The sequence below is a fragment of the Lethenteron reissneri genome, chromosome 64, assembly GCF_015708825.2.
Source record: "Lethenteron reissneri isolate LAM-NWPU_2019-01 chromosome 64, ASM1570882v1, whole genome shotgun sequence".
NCBI lineage: Eukaryota > Metazoa > Chordata > Hyperoartia > Petromyzontiformes > Petromyzontidae > Lethenteron > Lethenteron reissneri.
In genome coordinates this window covers 1041828-1064576 of record NC_083842.1, presented here as the reverse complement: position 1 = coordinate 1064576, position 22749 = coordinate 1041828, and the positions used below count along the sequence as shown (strand labels likewise).

Here is a 22749-nt window from a genome sequence, read left to right as displayed (position 1 = left end):
AGCAGGATGTTTAACATATACATTATTAAGAATATTTAAGTAGGCCTAGTGGTTGTAGAAGCCTCCAGGGTACATAAGCATAGGTATTATTTTGACCGATACTATGTTTACAAAAGGATCATCTCTGCAAAGGAGCCAAACAAGCCACCGTGTGACATTCATCCCAAAAACTCTTCCTCATTTTGCCTCCCGGAATTGTGGACGCTGCCGCTGCAAACTAAAGAATTGATTGCAATGTACTGCACATGGCAATTTCATTGGAATTTGAGTGTGCAATGTCACATGCACGTGACATCCTGTGTGCGTAACATTATACACTTGCACGTTGTGAATATGACTGGACATAAGGGAAAGTGGCCCGCTTGACAGAACAGTAAAACAATCATTGCTTCACCCTTAGGTATATACAGGCGAGCACTCCTGAATTAAAATTTTGACAGGCCCACATGGAGCTTGACACTCCTTCTACTCAGACTTGCAATCTCATGGTATATATACGATCCTAACTCGGCAATATAACTCAGCTAAAAAACCTTGTGAGATCATGTAATCTCAAGTGTGATAGATTTGCACTCACTGAAAGCAATAGAGATGTTGAATGGGATGTACACGTTGCCATCCTGGTGTTTGGGCCATTCCACAGTTTTCTCTGTGGGATCTCCAGCAATGTCCCCAGCCTTCAGTAAGATAACTCCACCAACTAAACAGAGAAGTAAAAACATGAGTGTTTCATAGGCACTGTCTCTTTTGCATATGTGTTAGTGGTAAGCCCTTAAGAAAATAAATATCGTACCGTATTCATTAAAAGATAATTAAGAAAGTGTCCGATATACCTAGTATGCATGACTATCTTTGAAAATAATGACAAAAACGTGTGGCTTGCATTTTGAGGTATATTATATACCTTAATTCAGCCAGGTGGCCCTATGAGAGTGTGTGATACATAATTTCCTAGGGGACAACTCATATCACACTATGTAAAACATGTTTATTCCTGGGTAGTATTATTTTCTAATTTCTTATGCCTCAAAAGTATATAAAATGGCTATTATCCCCCACAAACGTTGCTTTCCATATTCTGCTTATGATTTTATACAAAAAGCGGTCAACAGAAGGTGACGAGTGGCAGTTCTCACTGTGACACTCGATGATCCCCAAGGCATTCCTAACCAACCTGCCTCAAAATTCATACATTCATGATTCTAAGTCACAATATGAGGGCTCTAACACCTTTCCTTATACAATGTGGTCTAAATATATTTTTTATATACTTTGTGGACCATACACCTTACCATACAAAATTTGTACTGAACAGCTCGTCATATACTACATTCACAGAAGGTATTTAACCCTTGACAGAGTATGTGACTTGCAGATGGGATAGTAATGTTGCATCATTTAGTTTAGTACCAAGAACTAATAACGAACTCTTACCCATCCCTGAATCATGAATCGCCATGGCACTGGAGATCTTGGTGAGGAGATCCAGAAGTGGGATTCTTAAGTCGCGAGGTTTGGGAGAATCCATGATCTTAATGAGCAGCTCTGCAGATAAATAACAGAAATTGGGTTAAGACACTTCTGCACAGTCCACATTTACTCAAGTTGGAATTAAAAACATTATAACTTGAAAAACCTTTATGGGAGACACCATGTCAAAAGACAAGCCAGGCAGCCTTCACACAGATAATGCTGCTCGACTGATTATGAGTGATACATCTGTTGCTAAACCAGAGCTGTCTATAAGAATACATGGTATACACAACATGTGGTATACACACACAAGCAGATAAATAAACACATACACTTTCTGTATTTTAATTTGATATGGCATTCTCTCTTAAGTGGATACATGTTTAGGAAGTATCAGATAAGTGCAGCATTAATAATTTATTTTGTATTTGAAATTAGGTTTGTCAGTAAACTCAGGAAGAGGTTCCTTGGTGGGGCATGAGGAATGGGTACAAACTTAGTAATCATTGGAAAGATGTTATTAACCACGCAAAAAAGACTCAATTACACTTTTTTGAACCATCTTATCTGACAGGCACTATTTTACTTTACTTTACCGAGTGTTTAACAGTAATCTCTTCATTGTTCAGCCAGCATTGGTATAAACAATGGCATTTCCGTTCTTTTGTGTCATTGTTTCAGGCCTCCCCCTCCCCCTCTCTGCCCAATTCGTTGGCGTGTGCAGCAGTTTGTCTCTTGCGCACAATCGCTTCCACGCTGTCGCCCACCCTTTTGGCCCCGCCCCCCTCCCTCCGGATACGTTCCATTCATTGGCTACCACATTCTAATGAACTCCCCCCCCCCTCTCCTCCCCCCCCCAACTCGCTTTTAAGGGATTACATCTTGAATCATTGCCTCACTTGATGCAGCTAATCTGGCTGTGACGGTCCCACCTGATGACGGAGACTTGTGTTGCCTCCGAAACGTCGTGATCTTTATTTTATTTTATTTTTTATTAATTTTGATGTTTTACCTACGTGACTTTACCGAAAAAACCTAAGAATATGAATCCTTGCAGTCACGAAAGCTTCAAATCTAGAATGAGGAATGGAGTTTGGGAAACCCTGATCCGCACCATGGGTCCTCACCCCTCTGGTGTTTGCAGTCGTCCAAAAGAGCTGCAACTGCGTGTTACTGCACCCTGCGTTATTAGTCTTTGTGTTTAAGCAAGAAAATTATATAGAGCAGCTTGCTACTTGACCAGCAGGGAGAGATGGTACTAAAGTACAGAGACACTCTGCTGGATTTTAGTGTACGTGTCATACCTGTCAACCCCTTATCAGTGCCTACCTTATTACAGACCAATTCAAACTGTATTGGTCACCCCGTACCCTTATAAATCACAACGTTCATCCGACAAAGTTCCATCACAAGGGAGAAACTAAAAAAAAATGTGCCCGTATTGAAACGGCTGTATGCCGTGTGGATCTGAAAACTCAATTTCCTTGTACAATAATGCAAGTAAAACGTATGAGTTTACAGGTATGACATGTACACGAAGACACTGGTAGCCTGTCGCAACCCCCATGCTTCCTCAAACCCCAGTTGAGATCCCCTGATGTGGTTGTTCATGTTTCTGAGGTCTCTGAAAAGAGAAGTGCTGGCCCAGGCGATGGACAGGGATAGCACAAAAACCCAACCAGTTTCAGCCCCAGCCTGAAAATCTGAAAAAGTTTCGACCTTCATCAACGGCAGTCACACCCAGCTGCCCTCACAACTGCACATAAAGGTTGTCTGTTACACCTCCACTAAGGGGCAACAGCAGTGTGAAGAGCTGCACCTGTTGCCTCAGTCTGAGGCAACTACGTCATGAACTCAGAGCAGGTCTCAGCAGAGGCACGTCTGCTTAAAGAAATAAGAATACCTTCAACGAGTATTTTAACGATGTCCTGTTAATCATGATGTTATAAGAAAACCAACAAAAATAATGAGTACGGTAAGTCCTTGCTTGACGTGTGGTGTTCACACAATGCGTTTTCTCAATAACACGGTTCTTCCATCCGGGAACACTTTTCGCACAACGCGGAACGTGCACATTATAATGCAGTTTCTGAGTTGTCAAAGGCGTACTACTTTCTTGAGCTACGCGGCTGAGTGGTGTGGGGAGCGGTAGTGCAGTGTTTAGTGCGCTGCGCTACGAACCTGCGTAACCGGGGTTCATTTCCTGCTCACAGTCAACTGCAGTGACAATTAACTGAACTGGTCCTGGGCCTCCCCTAGGTTCAATGAGTACCTGGTGCTATGTATAAACATATCCACTAAGGTATGGTGTTGGCTACCCACCCCCTGGTGTGCCGTGCCAGCCTTTGTGTGCTTACTAACAGTACTTGCCCCCACAATCTATTACAGGCTATAATGGGGATCTTTGTCTTTGACAGTACGCTGAATTATACAGTATGCGGTGCTGTACCCTCAGTTATTGTCCCTACACCTTCTGTGTGTGCGTTGTTCATCGTATCTCGCCAAACTTTATTGTTCCATTTATGGGGAAATTGTTTTCGCTTAATGCGCTTTTTTTTCATGCGGAACTTTCAGGAATGCATCTACCGCCTTAAACGAGGACATACGATACGTATAATAATTTAAAATATATGATAGAAATTGCCAAATTTATAATATTCTCCTTTGCCTTATTTATTATGAAGTCCCATCTCAATTTAACATCCAACATTGAAATAATAAGGGTGCCAATGAGACATCCCTCTGCTCATAAGATTTATATCATATGGAATGACAGCAGGCAAGTCTGAAGTAACATCGACTAGACCACAAGGTGTTGTTCAAATTGGCAACCCTCTTGCATTCAAACCCAGGGAAACGTTTAACCCTTCCACAAGTGGTACAATTCAATTCATACCAGGGCCCCCATTCCCTTTGAAAGCCAGGTGCAGAGCAGCAGTCTCCTCCTCTGGACCATCAGCTGACAGCATTTCATGAAGGCACTCTAGACTTGTGATTGTAGATTCGTCAAAGCTGTGAACAAAGCAAACCACATGCAGCATTATGTTTTGCAAAACATTTGTTAATTTTTGTAAACATGAATGTACATGAGCAATTAATAAAAAAAAGTAATGAATAAACATATCTGCATTTATTTATCCACGTGAATTTTAAATATTTGTATAATCCATCAACCTATGGGACTTCCAACACAATCTGTTTAAGTTATCAAACTCTGAACCAGGTATGGCCTCAAGATCTCATCAGCAGTCATGTTTGATTAAAATAGAAGTGCTTGGTTACCTGATGTTGCTGGCAAGAGCTCTCTGTCCATAAGACGGAGTGAATTTATATAAAGTACCACTTTTTTGTCAATTAGCAGAGGTGGGACAAAGTCATTGTTATGCAAGTCCAAGTCGAGTCTGAAGTAATCAAATTCATGACTCGAGTCTGACTCGAGTCCAAGTCACATGACTCGAGTCCACACCTCAGAGGTGGGACAAAGTCATTGTTATGCAAGTCCAAGTCGAGTCTGAAGTCATCAAATTCATGACTCGAGTCTGACTCGAGTCCAAGTCACATGACTCGAGTCCACACCTCTGTCAATTAGGGCAGCATTATGTAGAAAAATAACTCACCAATCATATCTGGCAACCCAGCAGTGTTTATTATTTAACAAGCCTGCCAGCTGATGACACCCTGAAGGTCTAATCCAGTCTACAGTCTTCTTGTTTATACAGATGCTCCTGGAAGATATTGCTCTGAAAGTCCAGACTTTTACTTCATGTGGAGACACAATGAGATGTCTAATTATTCACTATTAGGGGTGCTGTGAATCAGAGGTGGGACAAAGTCATTGTTATGCAAGTCCAAGTCGAGTCTGAAGTCATCAAATTCATGACTCGAGTCTGACTCGAGTCCAAGTCACATGACTCGAGTCCACACCTCAGAGGTGGGACAAAGTCATTGTTATGCAAGTCCAAGTCGAGTCTGAAGTCATCAAATTCATGACTCGAGTCTGACTCGAGTCCAAGTCACATGACTCGAGTCCACACCTCAGAGGTGGGACAAAGTCATTGTTATGCAAGTCCAAGTCGAGTCTGAAGTCATCAAATTCATGACTCGAGTCTGACTCGAGTCCAAGTCACATGACTCGAGTCCACACCTCTGCTGTGAATCCAACATGGCTGATATTCAGCCATTTTCACATTTAGAATCTCGCCAAAAATGCAAAGCTGAATATTACCTGAGCCAAGTTAATTAACCAAATTACAGGTATCAAATCTGCATGCGATTAAGATCTCTCTCCTCTCATGTTGTCTGAATACATCTCTTGTTATCTTATATATCATCTGACTATCCAATACATTCTACCTTTTATGTATTTTGGAATGCATCTAATATTATCTCTATCATACCCCATATGAATGCATCTCATCTATTGTGGATACTTCTATGTTCACTATATTTAACTTTGCTCTATCACTATCTATCTTGTATATCTCCCATATAACTATGGTGGAGTGAAATTGAGTACATATGTAACGGGTTCCGGAGACACTTGTAGAGGTAACTTCTTAATTACAATCCAACAGCACTCCAACAGTCCAACAGTCCTGATACTCTGTAACTTATCCCAGGTACAGAGCCTAGGTACACAGCCTAGATACACTACTCTGGCTACGCTCTGGAACTCGCCCTCACAAGGTCGTAGAGTCGGGAGTTCCAGAGTCCCACCACTGGCTCTCACAGCGTCCCAGGGTCCTCAGATGGCTGGTCTTGGGTGTTGAGCTACGACTGGCCCTGATCGTCCAGGGAGCTCCCCTTTTATGCCTAGTCCCCAACGAGGGGTGGGGCCGTGTGCCCCCCAGATATCCCACAGAGCACACACAGCCCCCCCCCGTTGGTGGCGCCAAGAGGCTTAAGCGCCTGGGCCGGCCAGGAACCCACGCCTGGCGTCAAGAGGCTTAAGCGTCTGGACCGCCCAGGGTCCCAGAGCCCCCAGCAGCCCCTCCCTTTTTATGTCACTACACATAAATGCATAGCCTGTGCATGCATGGATGTCTGACCCTGTCGCGAAGCTCCCTTGAGGTCCAAGTCGCATGAACTTTGATTGTACCACCACAGTCATCTCTAGTGACACCACAGTCCTCTCTAATGACACCACAGCTGCACTATGATAACAGTTGTAGGAAACTTGGAAACTGTCCCTTGTGTTATTGTAGTCTGGCTGTATGGCGCATGTCCAAAGAGATCTTTACTTTGAATCCCATTTTTGCACCAAATCAATGTAGTAGATCATTGTAATGAGTCAAGTATGTTAATACTTTACCATCTTGCATTATAACTCTGACCACACCTCATAGATAAAAAAAAACAATTACAACGAAGTCAGAGGTGTTGGGAAGAAATAGATAAACAATTCCCAGATGAATGTACACGACATAAAGTCATTTAAACTGCAATAGCAAGCAGGGTGACGTCCTACTTACTCTGCACCAGAGGGCAAGTTCTCACCTGGTCACGCTGATCGTATTTTCTATCATTCTTTCAACAGTCTTCACTTTCATCTCCAAATTATTTTCTGCAGATATTGAAAAAGGTAGCTGTTAGGCAGCTGACAGCAGAATACAGAATGTTCGGTGAGAAAGTACGATTGGCAACTGATGCAGAGCACACTAAATAATGTGCTGGCAAAAGCAGCAGAGGAAACTGACGTTTCTTCTGACAACTTTCTGTCAGGTCCCACAAACTGAAAGCTCATTTACAAATGCATAATAATCTTTGGGCTGACATTGGTGGCACCCAAGCTTCCATCATGGAACAAAACTTATCAGTACTTTGTAGTGCATGGTATTCCACTGATGTATATCTGGTATGTGCTAATGGAGAGGAGGCATGTATGTATGTTGAACTTCTTTCGCACCCTATGTAGCCAACCGTGCTAATAAGAGGTGCAGGAAAGGACAACAAACTAAACACACACAAAATAAGTGCTAATGCATATGTATCAATATCTGGGGATTTATGTGGCACATTCATATTATAAACATTCTCGGTGACTAAATCAAACCTTAGGGCTATTGCAATGTACTCACACCTCAGTCTTTAATTCATAGCAAATATTGATACATAAAGTAAATGTTATTGTATAATGCTATGCACTGTATTACAGTAATAATAAAATATCTAATTATAATTTTCTCAATATAATTATTATTCAAATTAATAATGCAATTCAAATGTGTGTCTTCTTCGCATCATGCTGCAAAAACGTAACACGATTTCCCATTCACTTTGTCATTTGGATACTTGTCATTGATTCAATATAAGGTTATTTGTAAAATCGATCTTTATTATGGAAATGTATAATGCTTTAAAAAAACCGGAACCAATTAATTAATTAATTAACAGCATATATATATATATATGCCCTTGATATAGTTCTGCAATATAATATTTTAGGATACAATGAACATCTATAAGTGACAAATTCCATCCTAATGCAGCAACAATCAAGAACATACTTTAACATAACTCATACAATGCTAATGCCAATGTGCTTAAAAAACATGTGTTTTTGTAAATTCCAATACAAATCTTGATTGTGGCGCTTCCATTCTTCCCTGCGTTTGGCTGTTATCTCTGACTCTCTGAGTTGCATTGCCCTGTTAGGTGCCTCTGCATTAACGGGCTGGGGTCTCACTAACATGGCCACCTCTGCTCCCTTAGCCTCGGTGTGTCGATGGTTCTGGCTGTGTCTCACTGATGCGACCACCGTTGCGGTGGCTCTCTTTCGTAGACGCGCTTGCCTCACAGCGCAGTTGGCAGCGCTGCAGCTTGTGTTACACATAGACATGACGTTAACTTGCTAATCCCCCTAATCTCCCTGCCTAATCTCTCCCATCAATATCGTGCTAATCTCCCCCATTAACACAACTGACGTGCTTGCATCCGGGGATGGAATTCCTTTCCAGCTCAGACCCCGCTTGCTTGCCCATCGTCACATATATAACCTTGTTGTAACAGCTCTCTCGCTGGTTCAGCAGTTCTACTGCTGGATTATTGTTTCTGCCTGAGGACGACCGCTTGTGTTGGGATTGAAACGTCGTGATATATTTTTTTCTACCTACGTGACTTTACCGAAAGAACCTAAGAGTAAATTTCGATTTAAAGCTTTCGTGACTGCAGGGATTCATCTTCTTGGTTCTTTCGGTAAAGTCACGTAGAAGGGAAGTAATAAAATAATAAAAATAATAAAAATAAAACATAAAATAATTCTCACGACGTTTCGGCCATTTTCCTCTCATATCTTTCAACACGCGGCCTCCTATCTCTACGTGCACAACATTTCCTGTATCCATCACTTCCTCACCCCATCATTGCCAGTACCCTTTCCAGGACTATGCTACGGTTCAACTACCACAATGTGCTCCTTGCCAACCTCAGTTAATGGCTTACCACCAAACTCCAAACGGTCCAGAATACTTCCTCCAGACCTCACCAACACCAACATACACATTCTGTACACGTTGACATTCTTTTTATCTTCAGCCCTCTTTTGCACAACTCATAATATTGATGGGGTCATGCCAATCCATGATTTTTCCATAATCCTAAGATCATCATCATTCAATTTACTTCTGGATGAAGACTTCCCAAAGCCGCCTCCATCTCTCGCGCCTGCACAGGAGCCAATTTCATCCCTCAATCTCCATTGCGGATAATCTCTCAGTGTGTTCCCTCCTTAGGCTGCCACTCTATCATCCATTCTGGTGATGTATCCTGCTCAAAACCATTCACTTTTCTGGACAGTCAACATGAAGTATCTAATGTGTGCATATTTTATAATCTATGAGTTTATCATGTTGCCTCTCAGTTTAATTCTAAGCATACAACTCTCCATAAATTATCTGCATATTTTTCAGTCTTTATTCCATTTTGCCAATGTAAATGTTTCTGCCACATATTACCCCAGGTAGTACACACTGGTTAACCACATTCTTCTTGAGGCACACTGGTATGTTGCTTTTCATTATCAAGTTCAGTTTTCTAAAAACACTTTACACCTGATCTCATCCTCATATTTCTATCATATATTTGATTTCAGTGCACCTTAAATAACTGTCCGTGATTTACATACTGTATATACATATACTGAATTCCACTGCAAACCTGTAACCAACAATTCGTTGAAATTAATCGAGACATCCCTCAAGTTACACTGAACTGAGCATATAATGAGGCTTGTCCACATCGATGGCCCCATGGTGAGGGCTTGTCTTTACACAAGGTGGCGTCTAATGAATTACAATGATGTGGCACTCATTTTATTGACCCCAAATGGCTATGTAGCCAAGTCAACCCCAACTAGGAATTCAACTATAAACTTGTAATTATTTAACCACTCTGGCATCTGTCTAGGAACTTTTTACTATAGAGTATAACATGAAAACCCACCATTCGTTTGTTGCTATGGTTCGTACTTATGTTGTGATTAAACTTAATCAAACCGGAATATACTTGGCAATCACTGCTCCCAATCGAAAAAGAGTCACGAGACTTGGTGAGGCTTTCCTGGGTAGACAAGCAGTGTAGTAATCATTGTTGTTGTTTAATAGACAAAGACAATGTGTACCTTTTTCTTTTTTTTCTTCATTTATTTCTTCTTCAGTCTGTAGATTTAAAGAATAGAAGATAAAATGAAGAGCACATTTTCAATGCACAAATTGTATACATATTATAATCCATGAATTTACGACTGAATTGAGCAATTATTGGTAAGTGAAAGGTCACATGGAGTTACTCTGTCTGCTGAGGGACCCACAGTATAAAGGAGGTGCATATCTGGTGAGACGCTCAGATCAAGGCACATGTGAGCAGTGCAACTGCACAGGAACCCCTGATCTTTAAGGATCCCTGGGGTCATTGTGCAGATGTGGCCATCGGTGAGGTTAATGTTCTCCTTACCCTTTCACCTTACTAGGCAGCTCTTTTAGGTCATGAAACTATAATTATACAAAACAATTATAACGTATACAATGCCCCTTAATCAGACTGTAGGCAGATGGATGCTCGTGGATTTAAATTTAAGCAGTCTTTGAGGGAAGACGTATTATACATTGGAGATAAATTATAGTATACAAAGGTAATTGCTGCATTTAATATTATTAATTTGGGGAGTATAAGTATCATTGGAGGAGCAATATATTTTCCAAGGCCTATTGCCCCAAGCTGTAAATGCCATTACTGTGCTTTTACAGGTAGGTAAATCCAAGTATGGCATTCTTCTTCTTTAGTGCTGCCTAACGGCGTGTGCGACTTCACGATGATATTGGTCCCGGTCTAGCACGGCGTGTAGAGTTTGTGCTGTTGTTAATTGTAGCCATGTTTTGATGTTACTAAGCCATGTCGTTTTTGGCCGTCCTGGTCGTTTTTTCCCTTCGATTTTTCCTTCCAGGATTTGCTTTAATAGCTGGTATTTGTGGTCGTTTCGGGCAATGTGGCCTAGGTAGTAACACTTCCTGCTAATGATGGTCTTCAGCAGTTGCCTGTCAGTGCCCATATCTTGCATAACTTGTGTATTGGTGGTTTTGGCTGTCCATGGGATTTTCAGCATTCTTCGATACAGCCACATCTCGAAAGCTTCGAGCCTTTTTGTTGCTGTTGTTGTCAGTGTCCACGTCTCTACTCCGTACAGCAAAATTGACCAGATGTAGCATTTCAGTGTGCGCAGTTTCAGTGATGTACTCAAGTTGCGGTCTGCAAGGAGTGTTTTCCATTTAATAAATGCTTGCCTTGCTTGTTCAATTCTGCTCTTGATTTCGACTTCATGGTTCAACTGATCGTCAATGATTACACCAAGGTATTTAAATCAGTGTACTTGTTCCAATTTTTCGCTGCCCAGCTTGATTGTTATTTCGCTTGTAGTTCGGCTGACCTTCATAACCTTTGTTTTCTTTTTATTAATTCGTAAGCCCCATATCGGACTCTCTGTGGCAACCTCGTCCAAGATTTGTTGTAGGTCTTGTTCTGAATCGGCCAGCAGTGCAGTGTCGTCAGCATACCTGATGTTGTTGATGTATTGTCCATTGACTTTAATACCAATGTTTTTATCTGCTAGTGTTCGATCAAAAATCTGCTCCGAGTAGATGTTGAAAAGACTGGGTGAAAGTGGGCAGCCCTGTCGTACACCTTTTTGTATTGGTGTTGGGTCTGTCAATTCGTTGTCATATCGGAGTTGGGCTGTTTGCTTCCAATAAAGAGCAATGATGAAGTTGATGTCGTCTTTATCTAGTCCCAGTTGTTTTAATAGAGCTGCTAGTCGGTCGTGGTCGACTGAGTCAAAGGCTTTCTCGTAAACTATGAAGCAGATGTACACTTCTTTCTGATGTTCGTAGCATCGCTGTAGTAGTATCTGTAGACAGAAGATTGCTTCTCTTGTGCCTAGTCCTTTACAGAAGCCAAACTGTGTGTTCTTCAATGCATTTTCGCATGTGGAGCGTATGCGCTGTTGGATCACCTTCAGGAAGACTTTCAGCACGTGGCTCATCAAGCTTATCAGTCTGTAGTCCTCGCATTTCCGGCTTGTTGCTTTCTTTGGTATGGCCACAAAGATGGATTGTAGCCAGTCGGATGGAATTTTATTGCCATTGTATATTTGATTGTACCAATTAGTCAGTTGTCGTATGTTGTTGCTGTCTAATAGTTTGAGCAATTCTACATGGATTGTGTCGGGCCCGCACGATTTGCCTGACTTAGCTGTTTTGATTGCATGTTCTACTTCTGATGTTAAAATGTGTAGAGCGTCTTTCGACATCTGTTGGTCTTTTTCTGCAGGTGTTCTCGTGGCGCCATAGAGCTTGTGTATATAGTTTGTCCAGGTGTCCATTTTTTCTTGTTTATTTAGGATTGGTTGGTTATTGTCCGCATACAAGGTAGCTGTTGGGGCTGGTCTGTAGATGTTACCAGCTTCTTTGAGCTTCTTGTGCAGAGTAAAATTGTCATGTTTTTTAATTAGTTCTTCAATCTTGGCGCATTGTTCTTCCATCCACTTTTCTTTTGCCTGTCGGATTGCTTCTCTGATCTTCTGTTGCATTTGTTTGTACTTCTCCAAGTCGTTATTTTTGTACATTCTTCGTTTGCTCATTAAATCGAGAATATAATGTGTCATCCATCGTTGTTTCTTTTTCGGTGGCTGATGTCCCAGCATGACTTCTGTTGTTTCTGTGATGCATTGTTTGAACGAGCGCCAGTACTCCTGAACATCTGCTGTTTCTGTTGTTATTGAGCGGATGCTATCGTTGAGATGTTGCTGTACTTGTCTTTTATCGGCGCTGTTCTTCAGTTTCTCCAGGTCTGCTCGTCTCGTCTTTGTACATTGTATTGATCGCAATTTGAGTCTTATTGTAGCTGTTACTGGGTTATGATCTGACGATATATCGGCTCCAGGGTAGGTTTTTGCTGTAATCACACTGGACTTAAACCTGATGTTAATTAGGATATAATCGAATTGGTTCCTGACGATGTTGTTGTCGGAGTCTTGCGGCGAGGTCCACGTGTACAGTCGTCGAGGTGGTAATTGGAACCACGTGTTAGCAATACTGAAACGTTCTTCTTGGCAGAATTGAACCAGTCTGTCGCCTCGTTCATTCCTTGTTCCTAGTCCGTGTTCTCCGACAATGTTCTGCATTCGACCGTGGCCAACCTTGGCGTTGAAGTCGCCGAGGATTATAGTGATGTCTTGCTTCTTCAGCGGCTTCAGCGTGTTGGTTAGTTGCTCATAGAACGATTCGATTTCATGATCTTGTTTATCTGCTGTTGGAGCATAAACCTGTAGAATGTTCACGTTGACTTTGTTGCCTGCTAATTGTAGTAGTGCTATTCGTTCTGATACTGGGGTAAAGTTGTTGACTTTATTCGCTAATTTCTTGTGTACTATAAAGGCGACACCGTATGTTTGTTTGGTGTTTTCTTCTCCTCCGGAGCAGAAGATGTGGTGTTCGCTTGATATAAACTTTTTTGTTCCAGGCCATTTAGTTTCGCTTAGACCGATTATGTTGATTTTAAGTCGATCCATTTCTTGTATGACATTGGCTAGTTTCCCTGCTTGAAGTAAACTTCTAACGTTCCAAGTTGCTACTTTGGAAGGGTTCTTTGACACAAGCTCGGAGATTCTTAGCACCCCTGTCCTATTTAAAGGACGCCGATACTCAGGGCCTTTGTTGATTTTGCTTGTCATCATTGAAGTTTTCAAGGGAGAAATAATCCAAGTAGTTTCCCGTTGCTTTCTTGGATCACAATTTATTTGAAAAGGTCATGTGGGGACCTTTCGAAACGGGTTTTGTCTGACGTCTCCACTGAAGTCTTCCCTCCTTGGGTGACCCTTCTGAGAGCACTAGGCTCTCAACGGTATAGCGATCAGCTTCTCAGACGTACACAAACTCTCTCGCCGCATTAAGGCACCGTTTCTCGAGAGAGAAGTATGGCATTAAGTTGTCTAAATCATATTTTGAAATATTGTCACATTAGGGGATAGATAATTAATCAGGGCTTGTGTTGTGCTTCATCAAGTAAAAAAAAAACATGCAATGACACTATCTCTTTGCATTTGAATCGTCATGTATTTGATAATATCTAATCTGTAAATCTCAATATAACGGGGTTATATCATGTTGTCAGAATATAAACGCAGCAATAGCTGTGTATAAGGGGTGTTTTTCCAATTTTAGGATTAACATGAACAATCCAAAACTGTCCGTGGGAAACAACATTTAAGGCAAGTGACACCAAGGCATTACGTAACGCTAATTATACGTTTTTGCAAGTGACGTAAATTATTTTATCACACTGACAAACAAGTGGCCGTATATGGGTACGCGAGTGTGTGTGCATGCATGGATGTGTTTGTGTGAGTGCAAAACAACCCCCATCTCTTTGTGGTGCTGGCAGATGCTACCACTGTGGTGTGTTGTGAGCAATGCCAGCTGACTACCCTCATGGTTCACCCATGTCTTATATTAAGTAACTGAGAACCACGCAAAGAAAAATAATGATATCCCAAAAGACCTGAGGGATCAGGAGACCCACATCTATGTAAAGATGCAGAACTATCCCAATTGCTGGCAAACGTGGCCACTTGTGACAGTCAGCAAATTCCTTCGTGTGCCATGTTGGCCTTCATAGGTGCTCGCTAACAGCACTTCTCCAACAGCCTGTAAAAGCTATATTGGGATCTTTGTCTGTGAGTGCAGAAGTGAGAGCTTCACGCCACCGACTATGGAAACGTTAAAGCTGGGCATGTATGGTGCATGCCTGTGATTCATCGCTTTGGGTCACACACATTGCCCTGAAACACCCAGATGTGCAAGGCTGAAAAGTGGTAGAGAACAAATGGCAACAAAGCAAGTGGGTTCGTAGAAGGCTTGTGTGGACCTTTATGTATATTTTGCTCTTAAGCAAGGTGAGATTTTTCTAGAGACTTCAGTTTCCTGCAACACTAAGAAAATAACTCCTTTCGATTTAAAGCTTTCGTGACTGCAGGGATTCATCTTCTTGGTTCTTTCGGTAAAGTCACGTAGAAGGGAAGTAATAAAATAATAAAAATAAAACATAATAAAATAATTGCGTTGTAGCCGAAACGTCGTGAGAATTATTTTATTATGTTTAATTTTTATTATTTTATTACTTCCCTTCTACGTGACTTTACCGAAAGAACCAAGAAGAAAAATAACTCCTTATTAAAATTAAATCACCCAAACATCACAATGCAGGGCCCTTCTTAAAAACAATTCCTGAGTCTCGGTGGGGCTTCCCTGGATTAGGTAAATATTATTATTTTTTAATTCCTAAAAAAATCTAATGGAAAAAGAAAGGTCAAATGATTAAAATGTAAAATGTTGAATAATGCAAAAGGAAAATAAAAACAATTTGGGCCCAAAACATCTAATTCAAAATCCAACATTTAAAATATGAATTATTAACCCAATTTGTACTCCCAATCTGAATTGTAATCATATGTTTCTGCAGCTGGCGACTAATGACATACAGGTATCCCTCGATTTACCAAAGGGATGTGTTCTTCCAAAAACACAGCGTAAAACGAAATTTCGTAAATTGGAACAGCTTTTTCCATTAATTTAATGTACAGAATTATGGATGTGTTTTGTACAGTCATTCCAACTCTACTCCTAACCTAAACTATATATACCTAAATCACTTTTCACAATACAAAAATAACAATCAAGAACATAAGTATAAACACGAATAAATAATAACAAAATTAAACTAAAATAATTAATTTTTTCAGGGAACTCACCAAATGATCTGCATTGTGGAATGACTGGAAAGGTGATATGGAGGAGTGACTGTTGCACTCTAGGGATACCGTGACTTGTGTTGTGGATGGATGATGCAGCATTCAAGGTGGTTCTTGTTTGATCTCGTGGCATGTGCCGTGTGGAATTTTGTTCATGGGGAAATTCGATTTCGTTAATCGAGAAGTGTCCATAATTTGTAAATTTCGTGAACGCAAAATTTCATAAACTGAACGTTCTTAAATCGAGGGATACCTGTCACCCAACCTAACTGGCTGCAAATGTGGCAGTCCCTAATGCTGGCTTGACAGGGTAGTGACTAAATAAAACAAGTATAACTTAGACATTACAAATATGAAGGACCAGACATTGGAAGAATGTAAATGCTGCATCTATAAACTGGGCATTATATAGTGACTGCATTGTGAGTACCGAACTAATCAAACCCATTCTACATGTTGCAGTGTTCCTCTCCCTCCGCTTCACTCTCACGAGTCCCAATCCTCACTCTCTCCCCTGGGATGTCTCCCTCACCCCGATTGTTTGACTTTCCCCATCGTGTCACCTCACTTCTACGAGAGGTGGAAGCAACAGGACGCAACTGTTGCACATCACACTTCTAAAAGCACCTTTTGATTCGAATAAACCCAGGAAGGTAAAGCTTTAAAATAAACATACAATCACTAGGTCTTCACCATTTACCGTTATTTTTAGTGCCCTGCATGCTGCACACTTGGTGAAAGACATTGTGACACAACAGTAAAGCAAGATTTTACCTTACTGGGGTCTTTAGATTTGCCACTTTGACCTTTGCATGCCTAGTGATATCACGAGGTGCACTTTCCAAAGCAGGATAACAAAACAGTTACGTTTTGAGCATCTGCAGATGCTGTTTCCTTGAAATAGTACATCTGAAATAATTGTTGTCAGTTACATATAAACATAATTATAGTTTGTACTCGAAACAGAAATATACAAAACACAGTATTAACTTAACACAACCACTGTATGAGCATCCACTGACACCGCACCTTCTTCCTCCAGAGGCCCACGCGGCGGTGCAGGGGCATGTCCTGGCTCCTGGCCACCACCTCCATTTCGGCACGAGTGCCAGCTGTGTGAGTAGTGCTCTTAGTGAGTCACAGCATGGGCGTGCGCTCTGCTGCACACTCCATTCAATCACACTTCTCACGGTGAGCAGCCTGAATACATGTTACTTTCCTATTACTGAATAGGCATTAGCACGTTACATCAGCTTATTTAAGGGGGACTTAGTTGTTGCTTTATAATCTATACTAAGATGTCAAAGGTTTCCATCTTTTAAATTAAAGTCACTGTAATATGGGTCTACATTACAATAATAATGAATAGACCTTAACGTGCATTTTCCTAGGACTTCAGTTTCATACAACACGAAGTAAATAAAAATAGAACCATAATTAAAATGAAATTGCCCAAACATCCTAATGCAAGACCCTTTAAACAAAATGTTTGGAGATTCAGTGAGACTAGTCTCAATTTTTTTGTACTAAAACAACAGTGAAAAATGAAAGGTCTATCCTACCACAAATGCATTTTTTAGGTGGGATAGTTGCCCAGGGTATGACAGTCAACTGTGTAACTGCATCATGTGCCGGTGTAAACTAAAAGACTGTGCAGGAGGCAAGGGGAAACACCTCCACACTCGTTTTCTCGTCTTGGCTCAAAAAGCCGAGTACAGGAATGGGATCGGATGGGAAGGTGAGAGCTTGAGTCAAAGCTGCAATAAGCAGGCTTACTGCTCTCCAGAGGCATATTTACTCCCTAAAAATGTAAGTCATCATGGATTTGAGGGTGATGGCAAGTTGCATAAATACTTGAAACCATAGGTAAATTATTATTTATTTTACAATATAGACTATCCTGGAATTAACAGAGCCAACCTCATACAATATATATAGATTTTTAATAGTATTAGGTAATATTCACTATCAAAAGGAAAGGAAATGTGTGCATATCTATGGGACCTTTTTTCAAGATCAAAATTATTAAATAAAAGAATAGGCTTTACCCTGTCTGGAAATAGATGTTCAAACACCAAATAGATACCTATTGCAAGACATCAAGTCTGGATTAACCACATACACTTGTGGTAAAACATGCCAACACACAAGCTCTGATTTTTTATGCATTATCTTTGTAACTGATTTGCCTACACCAAACAGCCTTCTCTATGGCCTTGTCTCACCAGTGTTAGACCAGAGAATGTCAAAAGGCGAAGAGATTAAAGGAAATGCAAGTATAAAAGTATCATATTCTTTGGGTCTGTCGGTAAAGTCACGTGGATAGGTTCAAAGAAAATAACAAAAAACTACGACGTTTCGATCGCAACACAAGCGGTCGTCATCAGGAAGACATCAGGAAGACGACCGCTTGTGTTGCGGTTGAAATGTCATAGTTTTTTGTTATTTTCTTTGAACCTATCTACGTAACTTTACCGAAAGACTCAAAGAATTTGAATTCCTGCAGTCACGAAAGCTTTACGTCAAGATTTATCAAAGTATGAATAGCTCGGGTTGAGCAGTTATATCTATGGGACCATTTGTCAGAATCAAAATGGTGAAAAAAAGAATAGTCTTTACCCTTTATGTTTGAACACATTAACCCCTGTTTTATTGCCAGAAAGGGTAGAGTCAATTTAAAAAATTCCACAATTTGTAAAACAGGTTTTGCTCTTCTTTTACTCTAAAGACTGCCGATTGACAACAAGAAGCAGGACTTTATGATTTGCACAAAACTAACAAATATTTCTCACTGAGAACAAAACAAGAGGCATCTTCAAAGAATATTCAGATATTCTTGGTGTTATAATTAAGTCACCTGCATCTGGGTCTGCTATTATATATATATTTTATCAAAATATTCAGTAGTCCTCCTATATAGAGCCAGCCAGCGGCTTGCAATCGGAAAGTTACAAGTTCAAATCCTGGGTGATGGATGACTCGGCCCATTATCTTTCCAGTTAATAAATGAGGTACCATTTTGTGGAGAAGTCAAGGGTGGTTGTGCTAGGGAATTAAGGATGTCCACCACTGGCTAAGAGCTGTAAACTGGAGATGAGCACCACATCAATGCTCATTTTAGCAGCAACTCAGTGACCTATTTGATCTATAAAACACAGACATACGCATTGCTTTTTTGGACTAACTCAGACAGCACTGAATAGCCTCCAGTTGGTATAAATATTATGCAAAATAATTTCAAACTGCTCTCTCAAGTAGTCACGCTGCATTGAAAACTCTTGGAAAGGGGTAGCGTAATTTATTTAAAATACATCTTTAATTGTCCCAGATGACAATGATCAAACCTTCGCCTTAAAATTAATTATGAGTAATGCACCTGGAGCAGAGGGTCTCTCCAACGGTGGTGAAGGCGTCTGAGCTGCCACCTCGTATCCGTACAGCTTCTGCACCTTGGCCACGTCGCAGGGGCTCAGGGAATTGCCATGCCCCATGTGCAGCATGAGGAGCGGGTTCTTGGGGATGATGGTCGGGTTGCGCTCATCCACCGAGCCCGCCGTCCTGAACACGAACAAACACAGGTACTCATATATGTGTAGCGCTAAGTACAGTAGAATGAGGAAATATGGGTGTAGAGGCAAGCACACAATGCAGTACCACACAGTGGGTCACTAGGGTGCGTGGTACTGGGTGCTTGCAGAGAGAGGCTGATGGGTCCTACCGACAAGAGTAGGGGATAGCAGCCACTCTGCCAGTACAGCGAGTGAATGCCACGTGATTGGTCACTGGGGAGCGTGGTGCGGGCTGCTGGCAGAAGGGGGCATATGAGGACGAGTCACCCCGGCCTCGGGTGAAGCAACATGATGGGTCAGGGTGAGGAATGTGGGGCCAAGGTGACCAAGGGAACACGGGAAGTGTAGCCGGGAATCTTCTGGATAGTTCCTGAAGGGGGCGTGGTTAAAGGCGGAGTTAGGCCGCGCCAGACTGTATACTTGTGTGTATTAGGGTCACTGAATGTGTTACGAGGTGCGTGAATGCCCATCCTTGTCAGCCAAATATAACATAGTTTCTAATATTAGACAAACTTGTTGATAAGCTAATAGACAAAGTCCGAGATTCAGGTTGAGCAGAACACCAGGTTGATGGCAATCACAGAAACAATGGGTGTGAGGCTCTGGTGAAGGGGTTTGGTAGAGTTTTCCATTTATGATAGTGAGTGAGTCTCCAGTTAAATAGTGAATGGAAAAGCAAGCAATTTAAGCGAGCGGAAGTTAGGCTCTTATTAAATAGAATAACAAAAGCATACAAGGTGAATCAATGGTTATGAAGTTTCAATTACTAATTAGGCAGGGGGACTGTCATTGGGCAAATGGATAAGGGGCATCACTGTATAAGCAGCATGGGGAAGGGGACTCAGAGTGAGCGACTGAAGGGTGTGGAGAGACTGCATTCAGATTGGCAGCTCAATTCAGGGAGGGGATCCAGCATCAGATTGAGGAGTGCAACATCGGGGCTGGCGGAGTCTGGTCATTAGGTGGGTGTGGAATTTGATGGCATATTACGGTTTATATAGCAGAACAATCCATACATACAAAGACATGCATGTGCACAGTGAAAGTATGGATTATGCGTGCAATGCAAGAGCACTATTGTGTGGGCGCAGATGTAAATGTGGATGTGCGGTGGTGCGCTTATGTGCGGGTGCATACATACATGCTGTAGTGAAGAATGGAGTTGTAGTCATAAGGCGCTGACAAATCCTGAGGATTTGATTCCATTTTCACCATTTGGCATTTCCATTCTGAAAAAGAACACATTTTGCCAACGACAACCTGACCATCAACCAAGACCTCAACAATGTTCCTCACCACAGACTCAAGTCCCGATGCCCCTTCCAGGATCACGATGTCACCAAATTAGAATCTCACCCAGAACCAGACGGAAGCTGGTGAACAGAGAGGATCAACGTGGACTTCCACAATAAACACCTAATTCGAGACCCAAACATCGCACTTTCTGGCTTTGACATTGCTCGAAGACACATGTATTATTGACTACATCAGGACATCAACAGTCCGGCGTACACGTATCCTTTATAAATGGAGAGCGAATGACAAGCCAGAATGTGATTGAAGCCATGCAACCAAAACTATGGACCATATAGGAAACCACTGCAGTCTGCACTCCTACAAGGGAGGAATAGCAAAACTACACAAACTTTCTCCTGAAGTGCTCTCAGGGCTGGTAGCCCTTGACATTGGTATTTAGCTCCTGAACAAATTGCTATACACAATAATAAAACAGAACTGAGTGTGTGCACACTTGTGCTATATACCGGGCTTGACGTTGTCACTCAGAACAAAGACGTGGTCATCGCGGTCGCTGCGGCAGTGTTCGTGGTGGAAGCCGAGCGCATGCATGAACTCGTGCAGAACGACACCCTTGGTCACCTTTCCGGGCTCTAGAGACAGCGGCTGCCCCCCCCCCTGCTTCCCCAGCAGTGACCAGCTCTTACTTAGAGGCCTGAAACATGGAAAATCACGTTACCTCGTTATTGATATGAGCAACATTGGCTTGAATGTGTCAACATGTTTAGTTACAAGAGTCTGCGTGAAGAATCTACTCGTTGAAATAAGCTAATCCGAGTTATATGGGAAAATATGTAGCAATACAAGGGTTTCAGATGATGCAATTATGCACCGCAATAAGTTCAAAATAGAGACATTTCCAGCCACTTTATAATCGATGAAACAACGATCTGTCTCACGAAGGAAACATATCATAACATCTTCTTGGTTCTTTCGGTAAAGTCACGTAGAATGGAAATAACAAAATAAAACATAATAAAATAATTCTCATGACGTTTCGGCCACAACGCAAGTAGCCGTCCTCAGGTGAAGACCAGGTCTGTCGGGGAGACAGCGTCTGAATGAAACAGCACCATGCTTGGAGCGTATATTTAAGCTGGGTTGGAAGGGGGGGAAGGGCGCCTTGACAAAATAATTTGCATATCAAGAGGAATTTAGCATATTTATGGGATATGCAGGTATGTGATTAGTACTACTTATGCCCGTGCATTATGCAGGATTAGCAGCATCAAAGGGAGGGGATATGGGAAATGCAGGTATGTGATTAGTACTACTTATGCCCGTGCATTATGCAGGATTAGCAGCATCAAAAGGAGGGGATAGGGGTAGCATTAATAAAGGGAAGAAGTGTTAATAGTATGTAGCTGCAGTAACTAAAACCACCACGTAAACAACTAAAGTATAAACTACATAGTATCATCAGTATACTAAATATACTCTACAATAAGCTGAGTTACTAACAGTAAGTAATACATTACAATTCTACGTCGCAAAAAATATAATATGCTTCCATCTAAACTTTAGTCTCTTACATCACGAGTCTACACCGTACTATATACTGCCATAGACAAACCCAACATTAAATTATATACTGTATTGCTATAAACCACCCTATACCTTATACATTGTAATATTACACTATATATTATTCTACCCACCCTAATGTATATCACACTGCTGTATATTCACTATACAATTACGATACTATATGTTACTCTGCACATTGTATTAAGCATATAAATTTTATACTATTTGTTATTATACACTGTACCATTGACCGTCGTGTGAAAGATACTAAGAGGAAGCAACAAAATATGTCAATGGGAGAGTAGTGTGGGAGGAAACTTGCAGCGGAGCAAATAATCCATTCCCTGCGGAGAATACAATGCCAGTGAGTGGAACGCGGTCTGAAAGTCACCGTAAACGTGAACACAATCAGTTAAGATCCGAAATGGTTAATTACTAAGCCAGAATCCATCTTCTCGGTTTAAATTGTCTCTGTGTTTGTATATGTGGATCGCCTCATGAACGAATCTCTCATGGTAGCCAGATGGCTTGCAGAGAACCTCTATCATGTGAGCCCACTGAATTGTAACAGTGATCTGCCACGGCTGA

The 22749-nt window shown here is 41.4% G+C and overlaps 1 protein-coding gene across 4 annotated transcripts in view; it reads right to left on the bottom strand.

The window, feature by feature from the left end:
• LOC133359160 (uncharacterized) overlaps positions 1-22749 on the bottom strand; it is a 195292-nt gene that overhangs the window by 50160 nt on the left and 122383 nt on the right. For 3 of the 4 annotated variants that reach the window (XR_009757154.1, XM_061577563.1, XM_061577564.1), the window contains exons 20-28: positions 21102-21289; positions 20480-20567; positions 19146-19327; positions 16799-16881; positions 10091-10127; positions 6970-7036; positions 4370-4485; positions 1435-1545; positions 578-700 (exon numbers count right to left, since the gene is read on the bottom strand). Coding sequence is in view for 3 of the 4 variants with exons in the window: in XM_061577563.1 (XP_061433547.1) it covers positions 578-700; positions 1435-1545; positions 4370-4485; positions 6970-7036; positions 10091-10127; positions 16799-16881; positions 19146-19327; positions 20480-20567; positions 21102-21289 (995 nt within the window). In the remaining variant the exon portion in view is untranslated. The remainder of the gene's footprint in view (positions 1-577; positions 701-1434; positions 1546-4369; positions 4486-6969; positions 7037-10090; positions 10128-16798; positions 16882-19145; positions 19328-20479; positions 20568-21101; positions 21290-22749) is intronic. The other variant, XM_061577565.1, reaches the window with a different exon arrangement.